Source organism: Nannospalax galili, unplaced genomic scaffold, assembly GCF_000622305.1.
Source record: "Nannospalax galili isolate Female #2095 unplaced genomic scaffold, S.galili_v1.0 scaffold1519, whole genome shotgun sequence".
NCBI classification, from domain to species: Eukaryota; Metazoa; Chordata; class Mammalia; order Rodentia; family Spalacidae; genus Nannospalax; species Nannospalax galili.
In genome coordinates, this window is record NW_008342631.1 from 152944 (window position 1) to 172189 (window position 19246).

At 40.0% G+C, this 19246-nt stretch overlaps 1 protein-coding gene across 1 annotated transcript in view; it reads left to right on the forward strand.

Moving 5' to 3' along the window:
• The window catches only part of LOC103738608 (zinc finger protein 709), a 27210-nt gene extending 7970 nt beyond the window's left edge, over positions 1 to 19240 (forward strand). The window contains exons 2-4 of the mRNA XM_017799544.2: positions 14879 to 15005; positions 15172 to 15232; positions 15625 to 19240. Of these exons, the coding sequence (XP_017655033.1) occupies positions 14879 to 15005; positions 15172 to 15232; positions 15625 to 17764 (2328 nt within the window). The 3' untranslated portion in view covers positions 17765 to 19240. The remainder of the gene's footprint in view (positions 1 to 14878; positions 15006 to 15171; positions 15233 to 15624) is intronic.
• The last annotated feature ends 6 nt before the right edge of the window (positions 19241 to 19246 follow it).

Sequence of the window (19246 nt, forward strand, 5' to 3'; positions counted from 1 at the left end):
TCCTTTATCTTTTAGTTACACAAGCACAGAGTATAATATAGCCTCACTATAAATTAAAAGTGTTGAAAGCTGTGGCCTAAAGTGATATTTAGGAAGGCATTTTCTTCAGTAAGGAAGCTCTGCTATTTACCTTTTTTAAAAAATAAAATAAAAAGGGGGGGGATGTTGCTTTAGGTCTGCATGACTTGGTTTTTTTCTGGGGGCGGTGCATGTGAATTTCATGTAATTCTGTTCTGTGTGTCTGGTAATTGTTTGCATGTGTTGTTACATGTCATTTGTATATGTGCATGTAACAAAACCTGTAGTCGTGTCAGTTTTTTCATTCATAAAATGTGTGTTGAAATTAATTTATTTTTTCAGCATACTCAATTAAAATACCTTACAGGTGCCAGAGAGATGACTCGGTGGGTAAAAGTACCTGCTGCACAAGCCTGGTGACCTTAGTTCAGTCCCCAAAACCCGTGGTGGAAGGAGAGAACTTCCAAAAGTTGTCACCTGACCGCCTGGGATGTTCATGCCTACATTCACATCCACACGTCATACAGACATTACCAATAAATATAATTTTAGAAATAAATGTATAAAGGTGTTTTGGTGATATATTACATACTGCCTTGTAAACTTAAAGTACTCTGAACTTCTTAAAGCCTATTAAAATGCTATCTTATTCTTATTGAGTGTCAGACAACAAACTCATAAGCCACTGGCTCAGACTGGCCTTGGAGTCCATCAAATGTCCAGTATCCTAGCTTCCAAGTTAAGCTCACAAAGAGCCCAGAAAGGCTCCATTTTATTCAGGGAATCCACATCACTCCCTTGTAAGTATATATATATTTTTTTTTCTTATAAACTGTCCCCGCTTCTGCTACTTAAAAATAGAGAGAGAGAAAGACTTTGGGGTCTCTTAAATATTGTGTATAACCTTTAAATGGTACTTATTTATATCTAATGGAATCAGAAAATAAGTTATATTAACCTATGAAATTTAACATTATATACATAGATTTTGATAGTGATTTCCTTCCAAAACAGGTTCCAAAAAATTAATTCTATTTTTTATAGTCTTATGCCTCGTGTTAATCAAAATATCTCTAAGTAATGTCCTTTAAAAAATTCATTTATTGGGGCTAGAGAGATGGCTCAGCAGTTAAGAGCACTGACTGCTCTTGCAAAGGACCTGGGTTCGATTCCCAGCACCCACATGGCAGCTATGAACCATCCTTAACTCTAGTTCCAGGGGAATCCAACGCCCTCTTCTGACCTCCTTGGCATTGCACAACACGGGTGCACTCACATACATGCAGGTAATACACTCAGCTGGCCCTCCCTCACACTCCCATTCTGGCACTCTTTTTTTTTTAATTAAAAAAATTCATTTATTAGAGACAGGAGTGGTGGTGCACACCTTTAATCCTAACGCTCATGAGGCAGAGGCAGGCAGATCTCTGTGAGATCAGAGCCAGCCTGGTCTACTGAGCAAGTTCCTAAACAGCTGGGGCTAAGAAGTCAAAAAGTCAAAAAAAAAAAAAAATCGAAATTCAATTTTTAGGTCAATGACTGTAGGTTTTCTTTTTCAGGTTTTTTGTTTTTGTTTTTGTTTTGGGGTTCTTTTTAAGACAGAGTCTATGGGACTGGAGAAGTGGCTCAGTGGTTAAGAGCACTGACTGCTCTTGCAGAGGACTCAGGTTTGGTTCCTAGCACCTACATGGCAGGTACATCCATAACTCCAGTTCCAGGGAATCTGACACCCTCTTCTGACCTCCATGGGCATTGTACAACAATGGTTCACTTACATAAATGCAGGCAATATACTTATATGCATAAAATAAAAAATAATTCATGAGTAAAATTTAAAGACAGCATCTTACTATATGGCTGTGGCTGACCGGAACTTGCTATATAGACCAGGCAGGTCTCAAACCCACAAAGATCTGCTTCCCTCTGCATCCTAAGTGCTGGGATCAAAGATATGTACTGCCATACCCAGCCCAGGAATTTTCTTAATATGCAAGTGATAAAATTTAAGGTTTTTGTCTTTCTTTGTCTTTTTTTTCTGGACCTAAGGACCAAACTCAGAATCTTGCATACTACCACTGACCTCAATCCCCAACCTCAAATGTAAGGTTTTATTGAGGTAAATAATTCATACAAAATAATTGATACATATGTGTTTGTCAGATACTTATATGTTGAATTTACTTTAAATAATAAAATTACAAAAATACAGTCTCAAGAAGCAGTAAATTTCAAAATTGAAGTAAACTTACTATATACATAAATGTAAGGGCCGTTTCAAAACCAAAGTAACTGACTACTTAGAACCCTATTAATAATTGCATTAGACTCTATTCTGTGTCTCAGATGAAAGTTTTCTAATTTGATTTATAAAAGCAAAAGTGTTACTTTAAAAAATACAGATTTGGCTGGGCATGGTGGCACACGCCTTTAATCCCAGCACTCAGGAGGCAGAGGCAGGCGGATCTCTGAGTTCAAGGCCAGCCTGGTCTACATAGTGAGTTCCAGGACAGCTGGGGCTACAGGGAGACCCTGTCTCAAAAAAGAATAAATAAATAAATTAATTAATTAATTTAATAAAATAAAATAATACAGATTTGGGCCGGGCATTGGTGGCTCATGCCTTTAATCCTAGCACTGGGGAAGCAGAGGCAGGCAGATCTCTGTGAGTTCAAGGCCAGCCTGGTCTACATAGCAAGTTCAAGGCCAGCCCCCTGTCTCAAAAAGAGCAAAAAATAAATAAATATATTTATATACACACACACACACACAGATTTGGAATTAAAGATTGCTGGGTGCTATTAAAAAAACAGATCAACTGTCTAACTTAAAACTGACAAGTAAAATAAACTGAATATAAACTGAATATAAACTGATTTTTCTTTTAAAAATCTGAGTATGTGTATGTACATATTGTCCACAAGTGCTTATGTTTTTATGTTGTTTATGTGGTAACATTGGCTTATAAGGTAACTGAGTACTGGGACATGATGATGCAGCAGTTAAGAATATACACTGCTCTTGAAGAGGACCTGAGTTCAGTTCATAGTACTCATATCAGGCAGCTTACAACCCCTGTAACTCCAGCTCCAGAGGATCCAGCACCCTCTTCTGGCCTCCAAGGGCAACTGCACTCAACGTGCACATACCCACACACAGACACATATACACATAATTTTAAAAATAAAAAGTATAGAGCTGAAGAGATGGCCCAGTAGTTAAGGGTGCTTGTTGCTCTTTCAGGACTGGAGTTTAGTTCCCAGCACCCACATCAGTCAGCTCACAACTGCCTGTAACTCCAGCTCTAGGGGATCCGACACCCTCTTCTGAGGGCTCTCTGAGCCCACACACATGTGATAGACATACACACACACATGCACATAAATATAAATTTTTAAATAAATAAAAATAAATATTTAAATATGTTGGTAAAAGGAAATATTTCAAATACTGTCAACATATAGAACAAAGATTTTGTTATCACAATATTTGCTCATAGTTTCTACTATGTTTAAATGTAGCCATTGCATAAGAAATGACAGATTTTTTTTTTTAATTTAGTGTGTGTTATATTCATTAGAAGACACTCTAAAAGTGCCCTTTAGCTACAACAAGAAGTCATCTATACTCTTGATCAGAAAGGCCATGTAGACCCCAGATATTGGCCTCTAACCAGTGTACATCTTACATAGAGGAGGCTCAACACCGGGGGAATGCCCTCAGTGCTTCCAAGGGAAGTTGCATGGTCAGCAAGACCCTGACCAATCTCAACAGATGGCATGTCTCAAAGAGGGAAACAAAGGAGACAAGAGGCTCCTTTTAATTCTCTAAAAATGATCCTTAAGGAGCCTCAGGTGAGCTTAAACAACAGCAAAAGGTTAATTTTTGGTCACTTACATGGCTTAAACACCCAACAAGAAAGTATAGCGAAAAAATAAAATAATTTCCCTCTCTTCCTAACTTCCTTCCCCTCCCTCCCGCCCTCTCTTTCTCTCTTTCTCTTTCTCCTCCTCCCTCCCTCTCTCCCCTCTCCTCCCTCCTGCCCCTACCCCCAAGCTAGGGAACAAAAAATTCTGGCCTTACAGGCCTCTCTATCAAACTCCTGAGTATGGGTTACTAATATGCTGGATAAGACAAACCTGGCCATAATTAAAAGATAAGCTCTATATTCTGAACTTATCAGTAGTTGTGACCTTTTATGTCTTAGCTTGTTTCATTGTTTTTCTTTTTTGTTTTGGTTTTTGAGACAGGATCTTACTAGGTATCGCTATGTAGCTCTGGTGGACCTGTAACACACTTTGTGGACCAGTGTAGCTTCAGACTTGTAGAGATCTACCTGCCTCTGCCTCTGCCTCTGCCTCTGCCTCCTGAATGCTAGGCTTAAAGGAGTATGTCACCACACACTTCATTGTTTTTCTTTTCAACACTGTTGGTAAAATATATACCCAGTGCTTCTGTCCTCACACTATTTTCCTTTTAATTTATTCCCCTTCTGTGGTGATTTGGATGAGATTGTTCCACATGGGCTCCAAGTGCTTGGACATTTTGCCCCAGTTGATGGCACTGTCCCAAACAGACTTTAGGAGGTGTGGCCATATGGGATGAAGCTGGTCACTGGGGGTGGGCTTTGAGCCTTCCTAAGCCTTGCCAGATTTCCAGTCGCTTTCTGCTTCCTATGCCTGCTTAATGATATGACCACTCAGTTTTCTGCTCCGGCCACCTCTGCCCCATGTTTCCCCCACCATTATGGACTCTTAACCCTCTGGAACCATAAGCTCAAATCAACTCTTCCTTCTGTAAGTTGCCTTAGTCATGGTATTTTATCACAGCAACAGAAAAATAGCTAATACCTTCTTAAATTTGTTATGTTCTTCCTAATTCTATGTAACTACCAGTATGATCTTTTGCATACTCCTAAACTCAGAAGACAGTAAAAACAGCTGTACTCTAAGACCTGACAGCTGTTAATATTCTACCAAGGGATACCTATGTCATTATTAATGTGCTGTGTACCTGACTGCTAACAGGATGTCCTGATCCTCAAAGGTTTGCACACCCAAATTAAATCTGTCAGCTTCTACCTTAAGTAGGTGCCTTGTACATGCAATTTCTGGTGCTAACCTTTGTCATAACAATGTACTGTATGCTGTATTGCTTATATATAGTTTAAGGTCTCAAGTAATGACATCTTCCACATTCCCTTCAAATGACAACCTGCCAGTCTCCAATCTTGAACTCTCTCATATCCTCTTAGACCAGTCAAGTTGAGATTTAATCCCTAGGTAGGTAGGATCCATGTCCCTGTTCAGTACCAAAGAAGTGATGGAAGACAGATTTTGAGCCTTCTGCTGCTTTTAAGATTAAGACATCAAAGTCTCAAAAGAGAAAACTGAGGCAAGCTAGGAAGTGAAATTTGGTGAATATAAGAAGGGAAAGGAGCCTCTCACCAAGACTAATTAAAGCCTCGCCTGAGCTGGGCCGAAGAATTCCAACCCAGTAGTTCCTTTAAAGGCTACCAACATAAAGTTAATCTTCCTTTCAGATGTATTTTATGTTGAAGTAACAGTGGCCCAGGCTTAAGGCCTGAATATACATGATCTTGGAGAATCTTAAACAAGACTTATTAACTTTGTTTGCAGTCAAGATCTCTCACCTTACTGCACTCTGGGGATCTTACCGATTGTAATCCTGTCAAGTGTACCTTAGAAACTACCCAGTGACTTCATTTGGATTTCCTAGCAGCCTTTTAAAGATAGCAACTTTAAACCATACCACACTCCTGTGTTTGACTGTTGTAAGAAACAGCGAGCTGCAACTGTTTGCAAAACCCACCTCCATACTCTTGTGTCTTTCTTCCAAGCCCTCTCAACTTTTGTGCTTAATCCTTACCCCTTTATTAAATCCCAGCTGTTCATAGTTCTGAAATTCCTTTCTGCTTCATAGCCACAAATTGCAGTTTGGCCTGAGTTGAGGTCCCTAAAAGTCAAGGGAAACTTGAGACTAGAGAGCATGGCAGTGGGGAGCTGTGCCTCGTGCCTCTGCCTCCTTCCTGCAGGTGCTGAAAGAAGTAATACAAGATACCTCTCGAGTCTGACTTTAATACAAAGGAAAGTAAAAGCTGTGGTTTTAGCACGCAGGTGTTGGCCTCAATAATGGCCCACTATCAGAAGCTTTGATACTCAGGGACTACTCAGCATCTGAACTACTTGAATTGTAAAAGACTTAAACACACAGTGAAAGAACCTCTAACAACTTAGCAGTTGAAGCTGGGCATGGTGGCGCATGCCTTTAATCCCAGGACTCGGGAGGCAGAGGCAGGCAGATCTCTGTGAGTTCAAGGCCAGCCTGGTCTACATAGTGAGTTCCAGGCCAGTGGGGGCTACAGGGAGACACTGTCTCAAAAAGGACCAAAAAGAGAAAGTGATTGATTCAGCAGGGAACGTAGAACTAGTATGAAACTTTAGTAGCTTTGCTGAAGTGGGACATGCTCTTTAAGTGCAGCAGAAACTCTAGATTTCTGAATGACTAGCATGTAAGTCAGGTTTGTAAAGTGGGAATTAAGAGGGAATGAAAAAAGAACAGATCATACAAAGGGGTGTGGCCAAGTCACTAGAAGCCAAATGTGGCAAGATTTGTGGCTAGCCAGTATTCCTAAAGGAAAAATGGAAGTCTAAATGTTGTGTTTATGAGTCTTTGGAAGTATTTAAACCCTGACCAAATAGTTCACCAAAGAGTTGAAATAAATAGTGGAAGACAGGGCTGGAGAGATAGATGGCTCAGAAGTTAAGAGTACTGACTGCCCTTCCAGAGGACCCAGGTTCGATTCCCAGCACCCACATGGCAGCCAACTTCCTGTAACTCCAGTTCCAGGGAATCAATGCTCTCTTCTGACCTCTTTGGGCATTTGAGTGACACATGTATACGTCTACCTACATGTAGGCAATACGCTCAAACACATAAAAATAATAAAATTTTGCTTTAAAAAAGAGTGGAAGACAAGGAGGCACAAGTGGTCCCAACTATACCCCTACTATAGAAGAAAGAGAGCTGAGGTGGGAACCAGCTGAGCCACTCCTTTAATGAGGTGGTCAAGGTTCCTGTGAATGAGGCCACAAAAGGCAGCCCTGGGCCCCACATTGAATTGCATATTGTTGATGGTCCCCTGCTAATGTGCAGAACACGTGGGCTTTAATGCATAATAGAGCTGAATGAACCTTAATTCATGGCAAATCCCAAAAGCACCGGGGTCAGTGGACAGCAGTGGAAGGATATGGGTATTAGAACAGGTTGAATAGAAAGATACCTTGTCCTGGTGGTGGACGGTTATCCCCACTTGGAGCATACTGTGTGCATTTCTCCACTGGGAAGAGTGTGCTAGTGGGACATGCCCTAAATACCACTTTTTAAAAAATATTTTTTTCTTTTATGTGTATGAGTGTGTTGCCTGCATGTATATAACTGTACCCATGTTGTGCAGTGCCCATGGAAGTCATAAGAGGGTGTCAGATCCCCAGGAACTGGAGTCATGGACAGTTGTTAGCCTCCATGTGGGTGCTGGGAACTGAACCTGGAAGGGCCTTCTGATGAACAGCCAGTGCTCTTAACCACTGAGCTATCTCTCCAGCCTCCCCTAAATACCACTTTTGTGGGATTTCACCTGAGAATGTAAACTATAAAAGGAGTCATGTGTGGTTGGGCAAGATACAATCCTCTAAAGTTGCCTACACTAAGAGGATCATGAATATCAAACAGTACAGACTGCCCAGGGACAATGACAAAATTACAGAAATCATCAAGGAGTGAGAAGGGTTCTTTATTTACCCAGCTCATCACTCTTTCAGTGCCCAGTGTGGCCTGTGAAGAAGTAAATGGCTCATGAAAAATGACTAACCTGCCATGGAGTAACCTGCCATCTATGCTGCTGTGCCCAAGAATGCTCTTTCAATCAAATAACCACTACAAATTATGGGAACTTTTCATGCTAATGTTTTTAGTATTCATATAATTGCTGGATCCAAAGCCAGTTTGCATTCACTTGGAATGGTCAGCAGCTCCATACATCCCCTAGTGTACCCTCACAGCAGTCCTGCTGTTTGTTGTCATATGGTGACTGGGACCTTTGTTGTCCTACCTGTACTCTGAAAAGATATGATATTACATAGGTAATATCATGCTAACTTTGCATATTTAGAAAAACATCCAAAAATATATAGCTGTACCTAAAGAACAAGAATGGAAGATCAAGCCACACAAAGACAAGAAACAGCTGTAAAATTCTTTAGAGTGCTATGGGTGGCTAAGTTGCATATGCTATCTCACAGGAGGCATCTATCCCCATGTACCCCTAGGGACTACTCACTCAGTTGATACTGAGTCCAGCCACAGGGGAGCCAACATAGGCTAGAAAGTAGCCAGTCATAGGCAGTCCCATAAAATACTCTGATGGTTTTCTTGCTATCCAAACATGTAAGGCTTGTTTCTGATGATAGCATGCACAGACGGATGCTCTGATGGAACAAGTACATAAGTCAGCCTGTCCCTTGTGATATTGTCAGCTGTACTTCATAAGGCCTATACCTATCTTTAAGGGATGCAAAAATGCCCTCAAGTATATGGACACTGCCACAGGCAGTGCAGTCCTGTGAAACCACTGTCAAAGGTCTTACCCAGCTCAGTGTTTTGTTTTTTTTATGATCACTCACAGAGTTAACAGTGATAGAAGCACTCATTTCATAAATACTGATTCACCTTCCTTAGAGCCCTGCAAGGTTTGGTTACATGAAATAAAGAATACATTATTAAAACAGCTATAGACTTTAAACACAGAAGGCACCATGCACATGTGGAAAAGGATAATTCTAGAAGCCATAAGGTTGTTGAAAATTCCAGTCCTAGGAATTGTCCAGTCCTAGTGCTACCTCCCAGTGAGTTGGTCAGAGAGGCTCACAAAGCCACACAAACCATAAAGCTCTTTCCACTGCTGCTGTTGCATGCCAGAAGTAGATGGTAAAAACCCCATTGCTGAAAATACTGCATGCCTAGGCTGAAGGACATGGAAAATTCAGGCCAGGACTGAACTGGAAGCTTTGTCTACTGACAGGTGTTCATAGTGTCAGGAAGCATCACACAGGCTGTTGGAGGAGAATTGACACCAATAGTCTTATTTAGTAAGACCCCTATGTTCTGCAGTACCATCATGCCAGGGAAATGTGTCCACTTGTTTAATAGTGACATGACTGTTACAGGTATTACAAGTAGCTTCTCTAATTGGCTATAAGGCCTTACAGGATTACAGAAGGAAACCCACATCTGATACTGTAAGCTAGGGCAAAAGTCTATCACTGAGAAGTCATAGGCTCTAATAGGAAAGGGCTATTTTGTTAAAAGAATGTAATGTGCCTGTTGTCCACTAAACACTTGTATTTACTCCCATAGATCACTGCTTCTGACAGCCTGGGTAGACCATGGAGGCAAAATTCTTTTTCACAGTGGATCTATAACAGCAAGGAATCATAGCTAGTCAAGCTCTTCAAAATAAATGATTGGTGTCCAACGCTCAGACATAAGCAGAGAAAAATAATCAAACATATATATCACCCAAGACACCTAAGAGGACATAGTACAAAGAGAGCCTGAAAAAAATGTAATAGCTAGAGGAACAGGTAGAATGTCATATACCTCTTTCCTCGAAATTGAAACATTCCCTTTTAAAGGGAGGAAAAAGCTTCCTGAGACTCAAAAAGTAAATTTATAAGACTCAGAAACAAGATTCACAAGGCCCTTCCTCAATTCTGCAATGCTATATAAACATTAACAATTGCTGATAAATGTTACTGCCTGCAAGTTGTGTAGGAACGTCCAGGCTTGCCTCTTTCATGAGTCAGCATGCTGGGGTGGGCTTCTGGTGATAGCTGGCATGGCACCCATCCACCTTAGACTTGAGTGGAATCATTCCTTTGATCTCACCTCATTGTCCTGTCTAGGGTAAGTAGACATTTGTTCACATCTCCCCAGGAAAAGGATATACAGATCAAATTTAGACCAATTGTTGCAAATATATCACTGGGGTGAGTCAGAGGGAATGGACACACCCATTGTGAGTTCTAGCAAGGTAAAGCAACAACCCCAAAGACATCCCTCAATGTAACAGACCTCCTATATATCTGAAATGTGTGCTCACATGTGTTCTGGCCCACAGAGGCCAGAAGAGGGTGTCAGATCACTTTGAGCCAGTTACAGGCAGTTGTGACCTGCCCAACCTAGGTGATGGAAACCAAACTCCAATCTTCTACATGATCAGCACATGCTCTTAACTGCTGAGCCATCTCTCCAGCCCCCTTATGGCCTGATTTTTAAAGTATGGGTATTTTATTTTTGGCCTTTTATGTTTGGATTACACTGTGAAACTTCTTGGGCCAGAAAGATGGCTCAGTGGGTAAGAAGACTTGTGTAACAGGCCTGGTGACCTGAATTTGATCCCTATAATCCAGGTGAAAAGAGAGAACCACCTCCACAAAGTTGTTCTCTGACCTCCATGTATGCTCCATGTCACAAGCACATTCACATCATGCACAGACACATAATAGTAATGAAGTTTAAGGATTTTTTGAGTACTGGAGAGGTGGCTCAGTGGTTAAGAATATTTGCTGATCATGCAGAAAATTGGAGTTTGGTTTCCATCACCTAAGTTGGGCTGCCCTTGCAGAGGACTCAAGTTCAGTTCCCAGCCAACACGTGGCAGCTAACAACCACCTGTAAGTCCAGTTGGAGGATCCAGCGCCCTTTTCTGACCTCACATACATGCACTTACATACGTGCAGGTAATAATCTCATACACATAAAACAAAAATAATAAATTTTTAAAATAAAAAAAAAAATTGAAGATCTTAAGCTTGTGCTACCAGGTCTTTCCCACCACAATGACTTGTAGCCCCTCACATTGTAAACTGAAATAATGTCTTTCTCCTTTTAAGAAAAAAAAAGTTGATGTATGTTAGGCAAGCAGCCACCCTATTGTTGAGAAGACTTCAACAATTGCTAGACATGTGTTATTCCTTATTACTTTGGAAAGTGGTGTTTTGGGGACTACAAAAGAGATTAGGAGAGTCATCAGGTTTTATGTGTCACTGGGAAGAGATGGCAGTTGGGTGGCGCTGCCCTCCTCTCCTTCTACTCCCTTCTTCCCCTTCCCTTCCTTCCTTTGCACTCTCCTCCTTCCTCAGATGGCTGTTTGCCCTTGTTGCATAGGCTGTCTTTGAACAGCTCTTTCAAATGATCCTTCCATCTTAGTTGCAAACACAAGCATGTGCCAGTATAACTAGTTACAATGAATTCTTCCTTAAAACAGAAGTCATTTGTTTATTCTGTTCTGCTGTGTTAGGATCTTTAAATATTGATTATGTATCATATTTGCTACTTGACAAAATTTGTCCTGGAGTGAACTGGAATGTCTGCAAAGGAAGGTTGTTAGACTGATTGCCCAGTATTTGGGGCGGGGGGCTAGTCCTTTAGGTATCTGTGTGGTTTCTGAACAGAATAGACATTCAGAAGATAACAAGAGTTCAGAAAGTGCTATGATATTTGCATAAATAAGTCTAAACAGCTTACTGAAGTACTCTTATTATTCAGGTTTGTGGTATCACTCCTAAAGTGTTAAATTTCCTCCTGCCCACAAAGCTTAAACTTGGTGAGTAGAAATTTTTAAGGGCAAGCAGCCTCATGACTACTAAAGACAATCAGTTGTTGGGACTGTGTTACAAAAGGTACTAGAGATCCACTGTAGACAGAAAAACTGGGAGGAGGGGTCTGGTAGCACATCCTACTTCCTGAGAGGAGTGTCCTACCCTGATGTTTTCCTTTATATCTTAATAAACCAGGAGGCTTGGGGGGTATAGTTCTTTAATGCCAGCACTCCGGAGGCAGAGGCAAGCAAATCTCTAGGTTTGAGGACAGCTTGGTCTACATAGTGATTTTCAGGCTAGCCAGAGCTATATAGCAAGACCATGTCTCAATAACAAAAATAAAATATCTCAATTACAGTTCAGTAAGCACTACTCAAACACAGTGGGTAACACTACATGTGTGCAGGGTTGCTAGAAGAGGCTGGACATTGATAGTCCCATGGCAACACACAGAATTTTGGATTTAATCCAGAAAAGAGAAAGACCAAATAGATGAGAAAAAGAGCCTCTTCCAGATGTGCACATGTGCCAGATATGCACACCACCTAAAGAGCTTCAGAGTCATTTGGAATCTCATATCAAAAAAGTTCTTGAATCATCTCTTCATAATAGTTGGCAAGATACCACCCTGGAAGACAGCCATGTGTTCAGTCTCAGCACATTTAACTGATGAATTGAGCCATGCAGTACCTAACTACAGGCTTCACCCATTGTTCAGGGTCAGAGATGTTCTTGATTTCTATAATGTTCCTATTCAAAACGTATCAAAATTTGATAACTTATTGCCAGTAATTTGCCTCCCAATTTGAAAATCACTTGGAGTTACTGAGTAATTAAGATGAGCATATTGAAATTATTTTAAAATATTTATTTTTAATGTGTATGAGTGTATTCCCTGCATGCATGTAAGTGCACCCATGTCATGCAATGCCCCAGCAGTCAGAAGAGGGCATCGGATCCCCCAGAACTGGAGTTATGGATGGTTGTTAGCCACCTTGTGGGTGCTAGGAATAGAACCTGGATCCTCTGAAAGAGTAGTCAGTGCTTTTAACCATTGAGCCATCTCTCCAACCCCTGAAATTACTTTTATTCTCCTCACTAAGGTGGCTGCTGGTTAGACCTTTTGATGTACTACATATCAAAACTCTTCTCTAAACCTGCCTTTTCTATATATTTGATTTGGTTTTTTTTTTTTTTTTCAGTAGAACAACACATTTTCCTTTTCTTGTGATGAACATACAAAACATTTTCATATTGCTAAAACTTTTTTTCCCAATGAAATAGTTTTAATATTTTATGAGAAGTTTCTTCTCTGGTGTATCAGTCAGGGTTCTCAGAGGAAGAGAACCAATGGAATGAGTAATGAGTGTGTGTGTGATTATTAGATTACATGCAGTCTAGATAGTCCAACCATGGCTGACTCAAAGGAGGCCAAGAGCCTGATAGGTGCAGAGTCCACAAGTCTGAAGCCTCACCAGTCCCAATCTGGCACTGAAGCCCTGAGTATTTCTGGGAAACTGCAGGTCTACTGTCTACATTGAAAGCTGGTTCTAATATCAACCAAGAAATGCAGCAGTGGCTGGAACAGTACAGATAAACATGCCAGCAGAGTGAAGGCAGGCAGACAAAAAGCAAAGCTTTCCTTCTTTCATGGGAGCTGCCCACTTTAGGGTAGGTCTTTCCATTTCAGATAATCTCATCAAGAAAGTCTCTTACAGGAATATCCAGTAGCTTTCTTTTTTGTTGATTCCTGATCCAATGGGAAAGTAGGTATTTTAGAAAGTTTGTTTCTTTCCCTCTTTGCTTTACTGCATGAGTAGAAATGGTAGATACTGTATTCTGGATTCATCTTTTTAAAAATATTTTATTGTTGGGGCTCAACAGCTCAGCTGGGCTTAACAGCTCAGCGGTTAAGAGCATTGGCTGCTCTTGCAGAGGACCCGGGTTCAATTCCCAGCACCCACATGGTGGCTACAAACCGTCCTTACCTCCAGTTCCAGGGGAATCTGAAGCCCTCTTCTGACCTCTGCGGCATTGCACAACACAGGTGCATTCACATACATGCAGGCAATACACTCATACACATAAAATAAAAATAATAAAAGATTTTTAAAAATATATTTTATTGTTGTGCCGGGTGTGGTGGCACACGCCTTTAATCCCAGCACTCGGGAGGCAGAGACAGGTGGATCTCTGTGAGTTCAAGGCCAGCTTGGTCTACATAGTGAGTTCCAGGACAGCTGGGGCTACAGAGAGACCCTGTCTCAAAAAGACCAAAAAAAAAAAATTTTTTTTTATTGTTTTTATTTTACGTGTATTACTGTTTTGCGTGCATGTATGTAAGTGCACCCATGTAGTTCAGTGCCTGCAGAGGTCAGAAGAGGGCATCAGATCCCCTGGAACTGGAGTTATGCACAGTTGTTAGCTGCCATTTGGGTGCTGGGAATTGAACCCAGGTCCTCTGTAAGAGCAGTCACTGTTTTTAAACACTGAGCCATCTTTCTAGCTCCTCATCTCATATATATAAATCTTGTACCTAAGATGTATATATGTCCCGGCCCGCAGGACACTTCTACAGTGGCGCAACGAGTGGGGGTCCTAGAAGGAATGACAAACAAGGAACACGAAGAAAGAGAGCAAGACAGTGTTCTGATCAAGCTCCGTTTATTGAGTACACACAGCGTATATTTATAGTGGGCTCAGGGCGGGGGGAGTGGAAGGCGGGAATAGAGAAAAAGGAAGAGGGGCTCTGGTGGAATTTTCCACTAAGGGCTAATTGTCAAAGAGGGGCAGAGGGGTTTGTCTGAGAAGGCATGTGGTTAACATTTTCCCAGGACTAACATCGGTAGTAAATATTTCTCAAGGCTGACTTGACCTGGGTCACAAGTTGTTTTCCCACATTCCTCAACCAGGTATTATCTTATAGAAACTTACAGAAAACCATTAAGACTGTCTTTTCTCAAGGCCATAAAGATTTGTAGGAAACCATAAAGCTGCCAAGAGAGAGAGAGAGAGAGAGAGAGAGAGAGAGAGAGAGAGTCATTGCAATGATTAAAACTGCTTTGTGGTGGAATTCATGTTTGTCAACCATGGAATTATGTGAACATCTTGTTCACTGAGTGTAGATTCACAGTGCTGTTAATCTCAGCCATTCTGTTATGAACCATTATGGGATATTGCAGGACCCTGTGGCCTTTGAGGATGTGGCTGTGAACTTCAGCCAGGAAGAGTGGGCCTTGCTGAATCCTTCTCAAAAGACTCTCTACAGAGATGTGATGCTGGAAACCTGCAGAAACCTCACTGCTACAGGTAAGTCTTTCCTTCATGTAAGTGTTTTTTGGCTATGGACATTCTTCTGAGATTTAGAGTACAGAAAAGAATTTGATGAATCAGGCATGATTACAATGTACATTGAAGTTTAAAGCTTGTAATTCTGTAATTCAGTCATAATAAATTCTTGGGGTCTATATTTTAGGAACTACATGGGAAAACCAGAATATTGAAGACCATTGTAAAAATTCCAGAATAATTCTAAGGTAATTTGCATGCAGAAGTGGAAGCAAACATGAGGGGATGTTAACCATGCCATGAAATTTTAACAATAAGCAAACAAAACAAATAAGCAAAACTTTAACTTTATTCATTCTTAGAAAGTTTTTCACTAAATGTATGTACTTCAGTGTTGTGGAGGGTTTACTTGGAATCAGTACTAGGAAATTGCATTTATGAATGTCACTGTATTAATATCTCTGTGGAAGCCATATGCAGAACTGTCAATCCATTTATAGTAATGACTTGGGCCATCCTGACCATTCAGGATTGTCAGAATGTATATATTTGCTCCGATTTTAGGAGCAAGATAAATCTAGGACTTAAAAACAAATGGTTGTAAAGAAACTAGGACTAATGTGCTTGTTTTTTTTTACAGTTACCTGGTAGAGACACTCTATGAGAATGAAGAATGTAGTCAGGGTGAAGAAATCTTAACCTGGATGCCAAATCGCAATATGAGCATGAACATTTCTACTGGACTGAAGCCATGTGAATGCAGTGTTTGTGGCAGAGTTTTAATGTGTCATTCATCCTTTAATAGTCATACCATATCTCACTCTGGATGCAAACCATATGAGCATGAAGAATATGGAAATACGCAACAGAACTGCAGTTCTCTTCCATGTCTTCAAAGAAACATAGGAAACCACACAGTGAATGGACCTTGTGAATGTGAGATATGTTTAAAATCCTTTGGTTTTTCCAGTTCATTTGGAATGTGTCGAAAAACTCACAATGGAGAAAAACTCTATGAATACAGACAGTGTGGAAAGGCCTCTGGTTGTCCTAGTTCACTTCGCACACATGGAGGAACACATGCTGAAGAAAAATACTATGGATGTAATCAGTGTGGTAAGATTCTGAGTTCTTTCAGTTCCCTTCAAACACATGAAAGAATTCATACTGAAGAAATACCCTATGAATGTAAACAATTTGGTAATGCCTTTAGATGTCACAAATCGTTTCTCTGCCATAAAAAGATTCATTCTGGGGAAAGCCCCTTTGAATGTAAACAATGTGGGAAGTCCTTCATTTACCCTTCTTTACTTCAAATGCATCAAAGGACTCACACTGGTGAAAAGCCCTGTGAATGTAAACAATGTGGTAAAGCCTTTAGATGTCACAGTTCTCTTCAATTGCATGAACAGTCTCATATAGGAGAAAAACCCTATGAATGTAAACGATGTTGTAAAGCCTTTGCATGTCACCGTTCTCTCCGATTACATGAAAGAATTCATACTGGAGAAAACCCCTATGAATGTAAACAATGTGGTAATTCCTTCCCTTACCTGTATTTACTTAAAACACATATAAGAACTCACACTGGTGAAAAACCCTATATATGTAAACACTGTGGTAAAGCCTTCACAAGTCACAGTTGTCTTCGATTACATTGGGGAACTCATAATGGAGAGAAACCCCATGAATGTAAAGAATGTGGTAAAGCCTTCCTGTATCCATATTTACTTAAAACACATCTAAGAACTCACACTGGTGAAAAGCCCTATGGGTGTAAGCAATGCAGCAAAGCCTTCAGGAGTCACAGATCCCTTCGTAAACATAAATCAGTTCATGATGAGGAAAAGCCTTATGAATGTAAGCAATGTGGTGAAGGCTTCAGATGGCATAGGTCACTTCAAGTACATGAAAGAATTCATGCTGGAGAAAGACCATATGAGTGTAAACAATGTGGTAAAGCCTTTAGACGGCGCCGTCATCTTAGATTACATGAAAGAACTCATACCAGTGAGAAACGCTATCAATGTAAACAATGTTATAAAGCTTTCAAGGGTTACAGTTCTCTTCGAAGGCATGAAGGAATTCACACTGGACGAAAGCCCTATGAATGCAAGCAGTGTACTAAAGCCTTCATTTACCCTTATTTACTTCATAGACATGAAAAAATTCACATGGGTAAAAAGCCCTATGAATGTAAACAGTGTTGTAAAGCTTTCAAGGGTTACAGTTCTCTTCAAATTCATGAACGAATTCATTCTGAACAAAAGCTATATGAATGTAAGCAATGTGATAAAGCCTTCAAATGGTATAGGTCACTTCAACTACATGAAAGAATCCATACTGGAGAAAAGCCTTATGAGTGTAAACAGTGTGGTAAAGCCTTTAGATGTCATAATTACCTTAGGTCACATGAAAGAACTCATACCAGTGAAAAACCTTATCAATGTAAACAATGTTGTAAAGCTTTCAAGGGTTACAATTCCCTTCGAAGGCATGAAGGAATTCATGCTGGGCGAAAGCCCTATGAATGCAAGCAGTGTGGTAAAGCTTTCATTTATCCGTATTTACTTCATGCACATGAAATAACTCACACGGGTAAAAAGCCCTATGAATGCAAGCAGTGTGGTAAAGCTTTCATTTATCCATATTTACTTCATGCACATGAAAGAACTCACACTGGTAAAAAGCCCTATGAATGCAAACAATGTAGTAAAGCCTTTAGATATCACAGTTCTCTTATAAGACATGAAAAATCTCATGATGATGGGAAAACCTAGTGGAGGTAAATAATATTTTTAAAGACTTTCCAGTTCCCTTGTAATGTCTGGAGAACATATGAATATAAATTTAGTGAATATAAAACAAATTGTCAGACCTTCATGTTTTTGAAGTCTGGTTGGGGGAGGGGACGTTGGTTTTGTATTTGTTCTCCATTTGTTTGTGTATGAATACTTGCATACCTGCCATGAGTATGTGTTATCAGAAGACAACTTGCAGGAGTCTGTTCTCTCCTTATGTGAGATTGGAGAATTAAACTCAGGTCATCAAGCTTGGCAGCAAGTACCTTTTACCTCCTGCGCCATCTTGCCAGATTTGGTTTTTGTTTTTTCAGATAATGATAGTACACACACCATGGAGAAAAATCCTGTGTATGTAAGAACTGTATTAAGGCCTTTAGTGCCATTTAAAAACATGGAATGACTGATTCTGGAGGAATACGCATTTGAATGAATAGGATATAGGAATACTTCTCTCACATTCACACATAATTTCCAATACAGATAGACATTATAAGAACAGTTAGCGCATTGATAATGTAGCAGCCTGGAAAATAAAGGAAAAGTTGTTTAAGTATTTCAGCTACAATATAAAAAGCCATGAGAGCACTTCTTTTGGAAGTGTATTGAAATCCAATGCAAATTCCGGTATCCTCAAAATTTCACATGAATGAATTTATGCAATTGTGAGTATATTGTTTTCCCCTCTTTAAAGGAGGACCCTGCTGGGTTTGGTGGCACAGGCCTGTAACTACTGCTTCCTGGGCAACTTAGGTTTGAGGATCATAAATTAAAACCTTGCCTGTGTAACTTAGTGTGGCCATCCCTTAGTAAAATGCAGAAGGGAGTTGGGTATATAGCTTAGTGGTGGAGTGCTTGCCTAGCATTAATGATTGCCTCATTTCAATCCTGAGTCCAGCAGGCATGGAAAAAAAAAAAAGGAAAGAATAGTGATCCCTGGACCTCATGTTTCCATTACTTTAATGAAAATAATGGCATGAAAGTCCTGTTAGTAGAGCTGTGTTCATTAACAAGGAAGAAAATTGCTGAGATAAAGTTGGTAGCCAACCTCCTAATTAAATGAAGATTATGAGTTTACTTATAGGTATTGTGCTACACACCTAGGTTATATGGTATGTCCTGTTGCTTTTAAGGGTCCAAACAACTACAAAATGTTATTTTACTGAACAGTGTTAATAATATAATATTTGTGTACAGAGAATGGTATAAAGATAGATACTACACCTGTGAAGGGCATCTGCCTTTAATGGAACTTTCAGTACTAGATATTGCTTGAATGAGAGTCTGGGTGATTAGTAAAGATGAAGGACATTATAGACTTGTGATATACTAAACTTTCTTTTTAAATTTTTTGAAGTGCTTGCTATAACTCCTTTGCCTTATAAATTTGAAAACATACTTTTAAGCTTTTTTTCTTTTTTAAGGAATTTTTTAAATGTTTACAAATTAAGACTATGTAGA